At 36.1% G+C, this 16,058-nt stretch overlaps 1 protein-coding gene across 1 annotated transcript; it reads right to left on the bottom strand.

The window, feature by feature from the left end:
- Window positions 1-476: 476 nt before the first annotated feature.
- Window positions 477-857, bottom strand: LOC128251166 (histone H2B). Its single transcript, XM_052977681.2, has one exon. It carries the CDS (start codon window positions 855-857, stop codon window positions 480-482), a length of 378 nt encoding a protein of 125 aa, XP_052833641.2. The 3' UTR covers window positions 477-479.
- Between the last annotated feature and the right edge of the window lie 15,201 nt (window positions 858-16,058).

The following is a 16,058-nucleotide window of genomic DNA, read 5'->3' as shown; positions in this document are numbered from 1 at the left end:
CGTTTGAAATAATCCGACTGCCCTGCTCCTGTCGGAGCGTAGGCAGCCAGTAGTCTGAAAGCAGCGCCATCACTACTATCGACGTCCAGGACCACCAACTTACCTTCCGGATCCAGGAAGACTGCCCTTATTTTCAAGTCTAGGCCTTTCCGAAATAGCACCGCAGTTCCTCCACCGCCCGCTCCCGGCCGACACGGAGATAGGAAAATCTCGTACCCGCCAAAAAGAGCTGCGAGTTCCTGCGGGTTGGAGAGCCTGGTTTCGCTAATGGCTGCTAGATCTACACTGTAAGACCTCAGGTCGTTCAACAGGTGACCTTGTTTCCAAGGCGACCCGACGCCTCTCACATTTATGCTTCCGATTCTGAGAATTACCATGTTTTTTAAAAAACGAAAGTATTAGAGGAGAAAATGCTCTACTTACTGTTTTCTGGTGGGGTGGCTCCCCTGTTTTCGTGTGGGTGTTTCCACTAAATGGTTTTACTTGCTGCTGGTGTATTTGGTAACAGCCTTGGTACCTTCAGAGACGGCGTGTTTAGCCAACTCACCGGGGAGAAGCAGACGCACAGCAGTCTGTACCTCACGGCTACTGATGGTTGAACGTTTGTTGTAGTGAGCCAAACGGCTGGCTTCAGAAGCTATTCTTTCGAACAAATCGTTGACAAAACTGTTCATGATAGACATAGCTTTGCTGGAAATACCAGTGTCGGGGTGGACTTGTTTCATTACTTTGTAGATGTAGATGGAATAACTTTCCTTCCTCTTCTTCTTACGTTTCTTGTCCCTAGCGGGGCGAGTGGCCTTAGCCTTGGAAGCCTTCTTGGCTCCTTTCGAAGCGGTTGCTGGTGCTGGTGGCATGATGTCACTTTTTAAAAATGTACCTTAATCCCCTGAGATTGCAGATACTATTTCTGAATCTCTTTGATTCTTTAGATGTGCTGGCCTCCTGATAATTAATCGATATTAATTAATATATGATTAATTACCAGATTTTATAATAATATTTTACCCATTACCCATTTTCTCATACTGAATATATACAACGCAGTAAATATTTTCTGCAGATATATTCCTGGAATTAGCGCGCCAAAACGAAGACTTTTGAATTTTACCATTAAGCTGTAATTAGCAGAACCATATACACGCGCACCCATGGCGGTGGGCAATTCTGTATACGATTCTGATGATTGCGGTTACATTACAAATCAGGATGAAGGGGAATGGACAATCGGTAAGATTGTTAAATCCGAAACCGGTACCTGTTTAAGAATGCTTTTTTATGTGATTTTAAATGTCTTGCCCGCTCACGTTTTGGTATGCTGCTATATTTCATGTTGAGAACAATTTAGGTCTTAATAGACACAAGATGTGATGTATTTCTAGCACATTAATTGTCCACGTTAGTGGTCAACGTTATTTTTTTTAAATGTACCTTAATCCCCTGAGATTGCAGATACTATTTCTGAATCTCTTTGATTCTTTAGATGTGCTGTCCTCCTGATAATTAATCGATATTAATTAATATATGATTAATTACCAGATTTTATAATAATTATATATATATATATATATATCATCTGATTAGGCTTAGAAAGTTTTGTAAGCTCTCCGCTACGTCCGTACGTTAATATCATGTGCCGATATGCGACGTAAGTTAAGGCTGACACAGTAATAGGTTTCTATATATTACCTCTTCCTGTTTCGCACGTCACTGACTCCTTTCTAAACCAAACTTCCTTTTCTGGTCTGCTTGGTGTATTCGGTTTCTTATTCTAATTACTTCTTGTTCTCAATTCACACGTCTCTGTTGAGGAGTGTATTATTCATCGGGGTATTACTTAATATTTAAAAGGATCACTGTACCCTATTTCCTATTGAGCATGGAGTTTGGCTTGAATATTTATCAGAATGGTAGGTGATCGTGTACCTCGAATTCTGATGTAAGACATATAATTAGGTCATTTGTTGTCACAGAACTGCCACATTCCACATACCACATCTGGGATATTATAAAACACCAGAATAACCGTCATGGTGCTACCCAATTTATCAATTTAAACTAACAATATTATTAACGAAGCCACTCCCGTTTGTAATCTAGGTTATCCTCAAAACAACCTCATAGAAATGGCCATCTGTCAAAATAACAGCTTAGTTGTATTGCCTATCATCAGTCAAAATATGATGGCTGCCATATATTCTAGCTCCCACAATTACTCTACATTACTGGCAACAATAATCCTACACCCCGTAATCTCAGCATTTGTTATCTTTCAAGATGTACTTGTGTCTTTTGTCCCACGTGTAAAATAGCAAAGCCTTTCGTTGCACTTACCAAAATAAATAGGGAGTATCAACCAGACTCTGCTCTAGCGGCTCAGCAATCTTTCCAGCATCACCTTTCACATTTTACCCGACAGAAAAAAAGATTCCAGACTGTGTCAGGTTTTTTGCGTTTCAAAGGGAGCAGGCAATCGCTTGATGATGGTCGTGTGGTTGGCTTCATGCACATAACTAGATATTCCCACCTAATCACTCCACCACACTATGTTTCAATACGTTGAACTCAAAATCCTGTCTCTGATCAGCGGCAAATATAATAAGCAGCATAGGAAGTCCTTAAGAAGGCCTATATATTTCATTTGTTCACTTCCGATGGCAGTATGTATATTAACTGACAAGGGGGAAGTCAAAGATGTGTTCGTGTCTTATGCACTTTGCGAAAAAAAAAGTGAGTGGGCACAAGCGTGTATCTAAATATTTGAAAATATATATTTCTTAAAATGTTACATTTGTTTCAAAATATAAGCACTACGTATATATAAACACATGCATATATGTGTCTATGTGTGTGGGCGTAAGTATATACATATATACATTGCATGTATGTATGTATGTATGTATGTATGTATTTTCATGCATGTTTTCTCATTGAGTTGGTGAATGAAGCCAAGAATTATACTGCGAACTGTCAAAAGATCAAGATGCCTACAGTTGAACCGATGAACTTTATGTATTGTATCTATTTATTCACATTTTTAAAAAATTTTTTGTTCCCTGAAAGTTATCCTTCTATCATATGTGTGTGTATACATACATACATACATACATACATACATACACGTATATATAAGTATGTATTTATACATGCAAGCATGTCTATATTTATGTATGTACATATTCCGTTTGTATAGCACGTGCTTAACTATCATAAATGTAAAGACCTAAAAGAATTACAAATTTTGTATACAATATATGGGTTTCTTGACCTGCTGAGTCAAGATTTGTGCAACCCAACAAATAACAGTGCTATCAATTATTTCTTTTATACCATTGCTTTTGAACCGTGTCCCTTTCCAAATGACAGAGTAATCTCCTAAAGTGGAAATAAATACAAAGATGTATTAGAGTCATTCATGTACGTTCTGAGACCACGGTCTATCATTATGTGCTTTTGGGGGCTTCTTGTATTATACACAAATCCTCCTCTATAATTAGTCTAAGGTTATTTTTTTTTTCTTTCAGCAACTTGTTCTAGATGCATTACATGAAGACACATTCTTCAGTGGTGCCCCGATAACCAAATAGATTATTGGAATTATCAGACTAAAATGTTTATAAATAGCGCAGAGAATGTAACGTAGTTAGAAATACTGCAGAAGCTCATTAGCTTTACTCTCTAAATATATTTCCCCTTTGCTTGCATGCTTTCACATTACGTTGGTGAATGAAGCCAAGAATTATACTGCGAAATGTCAAAAGGTCGAGATGCCTAAAGTTGAACCTTTCAGTACCGACGAACTTTATTTATTGTATTTATTTATTCATCTTCTTTTGTTTTTTGTTTCTTTAAATTTATCCTTCTATCATATTTAAATGTTTAACAGATCTTCAGAGGCTTAGAACTTGAAAATTAGGAATAAAGCGAGAGTTTAATGTAGATTTCCATTATGATGAAGGTTCTTTGATATTCATGTATAGCAAAGGAAACTTTTGCATTCATTTATGATTGGAGAGGAGGTTTCATCTTTGTTAAAGAACTTTCTATTTAATCTTGATTTCCTTATCATAAAGTGATTAGTTGTGACTAGTAGCTGATGGTATCTTTTAAATCTTCTTTATATCATTTCATGCTAAGACTCAATTTGCCGTCTTAAATATCTTCACAGGATATCTTGGCATGACATCATGAAAAAGGTTAAATATACTATTTGAAATGTAATCTAATGTGTAGTGAAGTTTATGAATCAATTAAGAATCCACAGAATCTTGAAATATTCTGGAGAATTTCCTTGAAAATCTTGTCGAAGTGGATTATAATTGGATATTAAGATATATTTTTCAAACAATAGTATTATATGTTCAAATCCTGATAACACCACAACAAAACATTTCTAAACGAAAGCTAAAACGTCAGTTCATGCTGCAATTAATTAATTAATTAATTAATTAATTAATTAGTTAAAAATCAAATAAAAAATAGACATTCACACGCCCGTTTTGGAACAGCCATTGTACTGGTCTATCACACGCATTTTTCTGATACGCAGGGCAAAGAATTTAACAATACATATATCACATCGATGATAGTGGGGATAACGGTGGGTATGGTAATAGTAGTGGTGGTGGTGGCGGTGGTGGTGGTGGTGGTGGTGGCGTTATGGTGAGAGTGAGGGCTGTGATGGCGGCAGTAAGGATGATAATGACGAGGAGGACGACGAGAAAATGAACTTAGTGGAAAATATTTTAAAATGTCCTGACCCACCTATGGTCGAACTATTCCTCCAACGGGGCAAGATCAAGAATTTTCTACAATTATAACTATTTTTGCTATTTATTCAATGTAGAAACAAATCTAAATTTACTATAGAGAATTCACATCGTCGTCATCACCAGCATTAATACTACAAATGATTGAAGTTCTAACTACTAGTGGTACCATATATCAAGAGGTAACCTAGATTTATGGTACCAATATATAAAGTACTGGAAATTCAGATATCAACAGAAGCGTCATAAAATAGTAAACTCAAGCATAGGCCATTCGGATTTAGCAAATGCATTAATGATATATCGCTTAGAAGTAAGAAAATCAAAGGAGAGGAGAGATGAGAGCCTGGTAGACATAGCAATTTTCTGCTGTTAAAGTGATGTGTCGTTTTTCTATTTCTAGGTCAACTGTAACTGAGAAGACATATGTTTAAAAGCGACTCAGCTATTATCTGGCGTCATGTTTTTTTATCCAATGTAGTCTTAAATATAATCCTGCGATTATGTACAAATATGACTGCTATTTCTAGCGATCAAACATATAGAGACATCGTTGTTGACTACGAATGTGAATAGTTAAAGGTGTGGAAGAATGACCAGAATGAAATTAAAGTTGATTATGATAGTGATCACACATTGATAAGGGGCTGAGTAATCATCAATTGAACTGAACCTCACTACTGAAGACAACTTTATATTCTGAAATAACCCATTCCCTATTAACCAATCATTAAATGTTGAAGCGATTATATATGGAACTGCAGTCACTTCTACACAACCAAACTCTAAAATCGTGAGCTAACACTATATTGCTATGGAAGAAGTTAAATTTAAATAGTGATTCTTACATCATACTTCTTCATTCGATAATACAGAACAAAGAAAGAATTTAACAAAGCTATTCATTAAGGTCTAGAATCTGAAAAGCATACTATTATTGATTATACTCGTGAGATGTGAGCAATGGAAAAATAGGGTAAAAGCTGCTAGTTGTAAATAGGTAAGAAAAGCTTTGTACAAAAGAAAAGCACTTGAGAGTTATTAAAATTATGTACACAAGAGAGCAGAGATTTTCATTAGATGCCGACACTTCAAAAACTACTAAACATAGAAGAATATTATTTGAATAGATTTAAGTTTATGCTAAAACCAATTTTAACACAAAATTGGATGCTACTCTTCTTTCTATAATTTACAATTCATTCTTTAATATTTTCACATTTTTACCTTTCCACGCTCATTTCTACATGCCAGAATAAATCAGTACTCAACTAGTAAACAAGAACAATCACATTTTTCTTAATTTTTCTCTTCTGATTTAACGAATAAATAGGCGCATCCATAATATCATTATTGCTTATAATACGGCTTTCCATACCTTGCCTTTCCAACGACTTAACTTTCCAAAATCTGATGTAAGTGCAATGTGTTACGCCTCTTTAAAATACTTTTTTTCCAAATGCAAAACAATGAGCTGTAAATAATTATATGTGTTACGGATATGTTTGAAACTAGTAAGTCTGTCTTCTTGTTATTGCTTCGCATAATACGAACGTGGAAGCTATAGTTGAAATATATTATCTCAAACGGCCTATAATCTTATTTCACACCCACATTCACAAGACAAATATGCGTACACCCACACAAACACACACGCATGCACACGCACACACAAATATATACACACACACACACTCATATATGTACGCATGTATGTATTTATGTATGTAATATTCCCCTGTATGTATTCAGTACATTAATTTTGTATATTGTTCGTGTGAACACCTGCAAATTATGTATGTCTTGCGTAAGTACGTGCGTATATATTATACATACATACGCATGCACCGACACACACACATATATATATATACATATGGATATATATGTATATACGTACGTATTTACACAATACATACGCACAAACATCTTTAAAATCTTTCTAATCTACCAAAATACAACGTCAAATTAGGAAAAACAACTAAGATACACCATTTTTTCTCCTAAAGAAACATCAATAATGAAAGTTTCAATTCCACAAGAGATCAGATAAAACCAGACAAACATTATTTGCAATACATTACGGAGACATATTATTCTGTTGTAAGACTTAGAATACACTTATATCCTCCATTATATCTATACCCTTGGAAGAAATTATCTTCTTGAATTACAGTAAAAAAAACAAGGAAGCTCATTGAAGCTATAGTGTTTTTATTTTGCTTTAAATATTTGGTATTATATATAGCATAGCCAATAATTTAAATAATGTCACAGTAAAATTATACAACTCATCCTTGAGTATATAGATTAATTTTATATAATGTTCAGTTATTACCTATGGCGTGAAGTAATTGGTGTTAAAACCTCAAGAGAGAACCTTATTGCAAGGCTTAGGAAAATCACATCTTAAAAATGTGTGTGTGTGTGTGTGTGTGTGTGTGTGTGTGTGTGTGTGTGTGTGTGTGTGTGTGTGTATGTGCTTATGTATGGGGGTTTATGGAATGCAGGTAAGGTTTTTTTATGAACGCTTATTTTGAGATATACACTGTTGAATAATTTCTTCTAGGTATGTAAACAGTCTAATAAAGTATATATATATATATATATATATATATATATACTTCGAAGTTAAATGAGACTTAAGAAAGTAAAAATCATTTGTTAGATCTTATGTTCTCCCTTGGGGCATTGCTTCTAAGAGTAATTTGCAGTAAAAAAAGCGATATGTTATTTCATAAGGCTAAATCAGTATTTCTAAAACTACCAGGGCTCTACATAGTGTATATTCTCTATATGTTAATGAAGTAAAAATATGCTGTTTTAGTGTAGCCTGTCGTCTTATTTAATCTAATATGTAATAAGTGAGGAGATATTCTTTTGAATGAGAAACCGGCGTGTATGGTGATGTGGTGTAATAAAGCTGTGTAAAGGAGCAGAGGAACACGTCTGGCTTTCATATAAGGTAATGTAATCTTAGGGGAATACATATCACGTATGATCAAAATAATATCATCACGTATGATAAAACATATTATTAACTCGTTAGCGCACCAGCCGAAATGCTCAGCGTCATTTCGTCCGTCTTTACGTTCTGAGTTCAAATTTCACCGAGGTCGACTTTGCCTTTCATCCATTAAGGGTTAATAAAAAAAGCACCAGTTGAACACTTGGGTCGATGTAATCACCTAGTTCCTCATCAAAACAAAACATCAGGCCTTGTGCCTATAGTAGATATGATCGAAAAATTTCCAGTCACGATCAACCCATCTACTATTTAGTCAGGATGGATTTTAGGTTACGCTTCCCAAAATGTTCTTAGTTTGGAATAGGTGAACTGTTTGCTGTTTCTAGCAGGTTAAAGTGACCAAACCGATGGTTTCTTATTGGCTCATGTTATTTGTGATTGAACATTATTTATATATTACTGATGGCGTCGCATGATGATAAAAAAAGCTACAGGTCTAGGACAAAGCGTAACAGTTTCCAGTTTCTTCATTTTATTTTCTCAGTTCAACTCCTAGCGTCTTCGTTTTTACTTGGGATGAATAAAAATAAATTACCTACAAGAAGAATAAGTTACCTACTATAAGAATAAATTACCTACAAGAAGAATAAGTTACCTACAATAAGAATAAATTACCTACAAGAAGAATAAGTTACCTACAATAAGAATAAATTACCAGGCGCACGAGTGGTTCTGGGTTCAGTTCTACTGCGTGGGACCTTGGGCAAGTGTCTTCTACTGATCCTCGGGCCGACCAAAACCCATCGCATATGTGTGTGTGTATTTCTATGTTTGTCCCCCTACAATCGCTTAACAACCGATGTTGGTGTCTTTACGTCCCCGTAAATTCACGGTTCGGCAAAAGAGACCGATAGAGTGAGTACTAGGCTTATGAAGAATAAGTTCTGTGTTCGATTTGTTCAATTAAAGGAGGTGCTGCAATCAAATGACTGAAACAAATAAAAGAATAAATTAAGAGATCTGGATGTTTATTGCTCTCCTGTAATATTTCTGGTCTTATTCCACTATTATAGATTATCATTTTTATTATTATGATCATTAAATCATTATCACATCGGGAAAAACGCTTAACGACATTTCGTTCGCCTTTACGTTCTAAGTTCAAATTCCGCAGAGGTTGACTTTGCCTTTATCCTATCGAGGTCGAAGAGTAGCAGTTGAACATTGGGATCGATGTAATCGATTAGTCCCCTCACGCAAAATTTCAGGCCATGTGCCTATTGTAGAAAGGATTATTATTATTATTCTGTGAGAGAGCTGTGCATGCTACGGCATCTCCAGTGTTTCCTTGACGGTGAGCAGGTATGGTCACCGTTTGTCAGACACGCTCGTCTCTTTGAGTGAGCTGCAATCCTGGATTAGGCGTCGACTGAGAAGGAGTGCTTGGCACCTCGAGTGCCGTCAAGCGCTCACAACCCTCTGCCAGGTGTGCAATGCAGTCGGCGGTAGTTCCACTCTAGCGTTCTATAGCGGGCTAGTGAAGGGGAAGTATGACGATATTCTCAAAGAAACTCTTGGCGTCGACGTGGATCAACTGACCGATCTCTTTCGGAGAACTTTCGGGCCTCAGCTTATGGATAACTTCCAGAAACCCCTCGCCTGGCAGTGTTACCGAGGGGCACTGCCTGTTGAGGTTAAACTTTACAGGCACGAAGTACTGTCAACAGGGCCTGCCCAAGGTGCTAGCAGAACGACGAAACCATTCTACACGCCCTCGTCTAGTGCCCGTTCCGGCTATGAGCTGAATCTATAGCGAAGTGCAAGAATTGCGACAGGATGTCAAAAACCAAAACGTTTCGAGGAGGAATAATTTTATAGTCGCATTTGGTTGCTGATTTTGGTATCCTGATATATATATATATATATATATATATATATATATATATATATATATCAAGAGAAGCCTCGCGCAACTACGTGGAAACCATGAGATGAGAGATAAATGAGCTGGCAGCCATAAAAGGGGTAATACCGCTACGCACGGAAAGGAGGGGGCTAGCAACTGTACAGCGTGGCCCTCACAAGTGAGCTGTGTAACTTGCAATTACAAACATTCAATATATTTTCTAATGAGTGAAACACAACAAGAAACAACACAGTCAGAATTTGAAACCAGATCAAAGATGAACAATCTTACTTCACAAGTTATACAAACACTGTCACCTCTCACCTATAATAAATAAACTTGCTTTATAAAAACGAAAAGGGTATATTGTCAGCAGCGGGTAGAAAAATAGTTTCAAAACTTATTCTGTGTAGAATACTTACTACTGTCGGTGATAGCAATTTAGTTTTAGTGGTGTATCGAATTTATCATGTAACATTAATGAACCGTCACTCCATATCCCCATTCTTTACATACATCGTATGTATTTCTTCCATCATTCCTTCCATTGCTCAGTAATGTTTAGTGGACGTGGAGCTAAAGGGATGATAAAATAGTTTTTTTAATGCTTGATCGATCATACATATTATAACAGCTGATGATAAACCAAGATGCGATAAAAATACTACGAACATTTCTAAACTCGGGTAAGAGAAACAATCGGCAGATCTAGACTCAAATGAATCTATTCATGAGCAAATACTTCGCAAAGTAACGTCTGAAATCACCTTCTTTTCCCATCCCAATTCATATTTAACAGCGAATAATTTATCTTCATATGTTTCAGAAAACTTTTGATTGCATTTTAAGACATGTGGAGATAAGTTTGTCAATAAACAGGTCTGAAATCGCTTATATATTGGCAGCAAACATTGGTTGATAGGGAAGATGTTTTATTTAAAAGTTTCCTACATCTCTTTTAGCTATATTATTGTTGTTCTCTTTTATATAAGGATTGTATGACGAATTGAAAGACGAAGTTGAGAAAAAAAAAAACTAAATTCTACATGCATTTATTTTTTAATTATTTACAGTTTTTTGTTACTTTTTGTCGTAAAGATTCTTCAGTTTGATTTCCATTATTATCACGCTGTTATCATCTAACATCAGTGAATCATTTAGAAGTAATCAATGTAATGACAGTGCTCTATAATCCAGCTACCAGCAGCTATTTAAAAAAAATAAATCAGAGATAGCAGCAGATAACTGCATCAACAATAATACAGACAGCAGCATGAAAATATACAAACAAATGCATAAATAGATAAAGTCAGAAAGTGTTCGGAGGGAAAAGTTTGGAATACAATGTAACAAGATTTAAATCCCAAGACTGAAGAAAATATCTTGTGATAATTTACTGCCGTTTTTGGTCAGATAATAAGCCGTGTGATTCGCAGGAAGATGTCAAGTACTTTTTTTGCTTTGATAATTAACACAGAATTGTATTAAGAACGAACTTGGGGAAACAGCATGGATGGTTGTTGGGTGTTATTTGTCAGTCGTAATATGCATTTTAGTGTAAATCTCTTCATCAATACAACAGACGTCCATTGTTGAATTTTCCTAATTTGGTTTGTAAATAACTGCCAGTTACAAAGACTGATATATTTAAGTATGTAATGATATGTACTAAGCATTTTTGTTTTCGTGCTGATTACATGGTTTGCAAAAGTATACAGCAGATGGTTTTCAAAATCTGAGATAAGATATTGGTTTAAGGGACTTTGTTAGGAATAAATAGTAAATGACAGAATGAGGCAACTGCAAGTTAATGGTCTCAGAGGTATTTAGATCTAGATAGTTTGGTGAATGAATACTCTTTTCGGCTCTAGGTACAAGGCCCGAAATTTGGGGAAGGGGCCCAGTCAATTAGATCGACACCAGTACGCAACTGGTACTTAATATATCGATCCCGAAAGGATGAAAGGCAAAGTCGCCCTCGGCGGAATTTGAACTCAGAACATAAGTTTGGCGAATGAATATTATATATGGCAGTGGTGCTTAGGGATTCTACGACTGTCTCTCCACTGCCCGTCTTTTAACTCATTAACAATTTAGTTAACAAACGAGAAAAAGCTAATTGCCCGAGTATGAAAACGTCGCAGAACATATTAAAATGTATGTTGTGGTTACAATTGCTGTTAATGTCAGTAGTGGTGGCGGTGAAGTCAATTGACAGTGAATTTAAGGATAATGATGACAAGGATGGCAACAGCTATTTCATCGGTTTTAGTGATGCTGGTTTTGAATGGTCATATTTATGATTGATAATGATGATATTGATGACATTCATAATTACGATGCATGACAATACCGATGGGGCATACATTAATATTGATGGGTGCGAAGTTGGTATTAACAACTATAATGATGATGATGATGATGATGATGATGATGATGATGAAGACAACTACGACAATGATGAGTAGGAGACGACGGAGAAAGAGGATAATGATAATGAGAGTTTCAAGAAAATTTTGTGAACAGCGATTCATCAAGAGGATTAAATGGTGAAAAACGAATTTACAGAAATGCGAGCGTATGCGTGTGTATTTTCTTATGTTGTGTGTTCCAAGATACATACAGAAAACAGGCACACACACATATACACGCACGCAAGCGCGCACACAAGTGTTTTTACCATCAAAATTGGGTTGAAATTGTGTGGTTCAAGTGGTTAACACCTCTTGATCACACAACTTTTCTGTTCTGACGAAAGAAAAAAACTGTTTAACTCTGAAAAATCTAACTGAAATTACAGGGACGCTTAAATACTTCAACAAAAGAATACTGCTAAAATTATCGGAGAAGCAAAACTAAATTTCCCGTATTAAACATTCTACTACTACTACTACTACTACTACTACTAATAATAATAATAATAATAATAATAATAATAATAATAATAATAAATGCCCGGATGCAGTACCAGGCAGTGGCTCTCAAGGCTTCTTATCTTAACGTTTCGGTTAATATACCCTCCAGCCTTCATCAGTGTCTTGGGGAAATTTCAAACCTGCGTTCTCATCCCTAAGGTATCTTATTATTATTATTGTTCAGGTCATTACTTGGAATCTTGGGATTAGAAGCCCGCGCTCTTAACCACTACGCCATTTTCCTGTGGGCAATTACGGAATGAATTATAGGGCTTATAAATTTCCCCAAGACACCTGAAGAAGGCTGGAGGGTATATCAGCCGAAACGTTGCGTTAGCAACAAACAAGATGAAGACAAATATCCATCGAATGTAAATAATGTAAATAATGTAAATAATGTACATAATTCCTCATCTCTTAAATATAGAACTGCGGTAAATAATTATTCGTTTAGCAGTCATTTTCAAAACATCTGGGGATATATTTAATGTAGCTTTCCGTTCATATTTTTCATTAGATGTTTAGCATTTTTTAAACATCTGTTTGCTTGCACGCCATTGACACTTGGATATTATTAATGACGGCTCCTGTGAAAGATTTGGCCTTTGTGTTACAGGTGCCATAGTTGGGAGGTCACATTAGTGTAGTTATGGTGATTGTGACAGCGGTGTTAGAGTTAACTGCAGTAGTAGTCAAACTGTAGAAGTGGTGGAGATAGTGGTTCTTTCCTTGTCACACCCTGCTTCGCCTGTTTTAGTGGCGGTCACTGCTAAGCAGTGGTGATTGTGTTGCCGGTAATATTGGTGTGATAACAATAGTATTCTTCCTTGTTTTTCATTTTCTTTTTCTTGGCTTTCATTGCTGCTGCTGCTGTTGTCTTTTTCGTGTCTTTGATGTAGCCATTACGAATAGTGAAGGTAGTGGTGTTGGCAGCTTATTATTGTTATTTTCTGCTTGGCATGTTGTAGCAATATCTGTAGTTGTTGCTGCTGCTACTGTAGTTACTCGACGTTGAGGCTGTAGTCTAAAATTATCTTTGTTCTTTGTGATGGGGTAAATTCTTGTTCACAGAGTGAAGAAGCGGCGTCACAAAGGTACCTCCGACTTCGCCTCTCAAATGGCTGACTGAAGCCAACCCCATCTTCTAAAATAATGTTTATCGAACCAAAAAATATTCAAAGTTACTTCTTTTATCCCCAAAGAGGCAAGAAAGAAAGAAAAGAACCGGACGGCCCACTGGTGGTAGCCTAACAAAACGTATATAACAGATATTAACAACATAAACTTCGATGGAAATGTTCACCAGCGCCAGATTCAGGACTTAAAACGTACTATCCCACATGGCTTTTATAACTTACCTTTTTTGTTTTCTTTTTTATTATTTTGCTTTACGTTATCACATATTTTCTTCCCAATGATCTCGGCGAAATTTGAACTTAGAACATCAAGATGGACGGAATACCGCTAAGCACGTCGCCCGGTGTGCTAACGATTCTGCCAGCTCGCCGCCTTTTATAATACTATAATATTCTTTTCTACTCTTGGCACAAGGCCCGAAATTTTGGGGGAGGGAGCCAGTCGATTTGATCGACTCCAGTACGCAACTAGTATTTAATTTATCGACTCCGAAAGATTGAAAGGCAAAGTCGACCTCGGCGGAATTTTTACGTTCTGAGTTCAAATTCCGCCGAGGTCGACTTTGCCTTTCACCCTTTCGGGGTCGATGAATTAGGTACCATTTGCATACTGGGTTCGAACTAATCAACTGGCCCCCCTCACTCAAAATTTTGGATTTTGTGCCTAGAGTAGAAAAGATGAATGCTCCAGCTCTTTGAGTTCTGAGTTCAAATCTCGTCATTGCCTACTTTGGTAAAAGACGAATCCTTCTCTTGGTTTAACACCACCGTCTGACACCTTGAGTATCATTAACGGAGTCTACTATGTTTCAAGTATTCGGATCAGGTCACCGATTTCAGAATTCCTGCCTCCTTCGCGTTCTCCTACCAGTTTTGGAGTTGCTGTAACATATCCTGACACTGTCTTCCCTCCTAACAAGAAAATTAAAAAAATTATGTAAATTAATTCACACCATGTGTGTGTGTGTATGTGTAACATATAAGCTCGAGTAATTTGAAGTGTACATAGAAACAGCTCTAAAGTGTTTTTGATAACAACCCTTTACCTCCACCATTGAGGAGTATAACATCATGTCTTAAATACGAATACATCCGAAATATTCTGATCTAGCTTTTAGCCTATTTAACAGTACAGAAACACCACAAAATTACAATACAAATAACAAAAGCAGAACATAATGAAAACGCAGATATAAAGTCATAGTCGAATGACTGACTGAACTAATATGTAGCTAGAGGGAAGTAAAGTGTGTGGCGACGGTGATGAAGGTGTAGGGGAATTGAGAGAAGAAGCGTCGTATCTCTTCAGGAATATTGGTGATTACTGAGAACTTAATAACCAGTAAACGACCGACTGTATATTCCGCATGAGAGAGTCTTACATCTCTACTATGAGAACTCTCAAAAGCTTCCAATGTTTATTAAGCATCGTTCAAGAGGTTTTCCGCTGTGAAATTACCCTCTCTTTAAGAATCAACCGTCAAGTAGGCACTTGAGATTTTGAAACTAAAGAAATTCCACCCTTGCTTCGGCGAGGAATTAGAGTTCAATGTTGCGTGAAAATAATAACCAGGCCATATAATGAAAACATATTCTTCAAGATTGAAATTGGAATTCTATACCTGAAATATGAGTAAATATGTCACTTTACAACAGAAACACACACATACACACATGTATATATTTATAGTTACATGTATGTTTCTATATACGCATGCGTGTATGTATTTTGCTTTTATGTGTGTGAGTGTGTGTATGTTTATGTGTGTGTGTGTGTGTGTGTGTGTGTGCATGTGTACGTATATTTGTCTATGATAAATTTTGTTGAGATACGTATAAAATTACACATTACAAACTTACTCATTCACACACGCACACACACATACACATGCGTCTATACTCATGTATATGTGTCTTTGCGTGAGAGTTTGTGATTGGGTATATGTTTGTATAATATGCATAATGTAATGGTTATATATTGACATACATAAAAAATTCTAATATATGTATGTGTGTATGTGTGTGTGTAAGTTCACAGTTTGTATCAATGAATATAATTAATTACTTTCCAAATATGAGATTGAGCTACATTACTTCCAAAAAAAAAGCAAAAAAAAACAAATAGTACATAAAAAGAAACACACACACACACACACATACACACACACATATACATATATATATACAGCATCGTCACTAAACTGAAATTAGTAACATGAAAAAAAAATATATAGCAGTGACATGTCAATTAATTCACTCCAGCACCAACAACAACACCAAATCTAAAATGTTTCCTTATATTTCATTTGAAATATAAGAAGAGAGTGATTTATTTTGCGTCTCCAATATTAGCCATCTATTTAT

This window comes from Octopus bimaculoides, chromosome 8 (genome assembly GCF_046866305.1).
Source record: "Octopus bimaculoides isolate indiv1 chromosome 8, ASM4686630v1, whole genome shotgun sequence".
Lineage (NCBI taxonomy): Eukaryota > Metazoa > Mollusca > Cephalopoda > Octopoda > Octopodidae > Octopus > Octopus bimaculoides.
Note: the sequence above shows the minus strand (reverse complement) of the source record. Positions and strands in the feature narration are given on the sequence as shown.

Coding starts and splice junctions, on each gene's coding strand:
- LOC128251166 (XM_052977681.2), bottom strand. CDS start 857: ATGCCACCAGCACCAGCAACCGCTTCGAAAGGAGCCAAGAAGGCTTCC.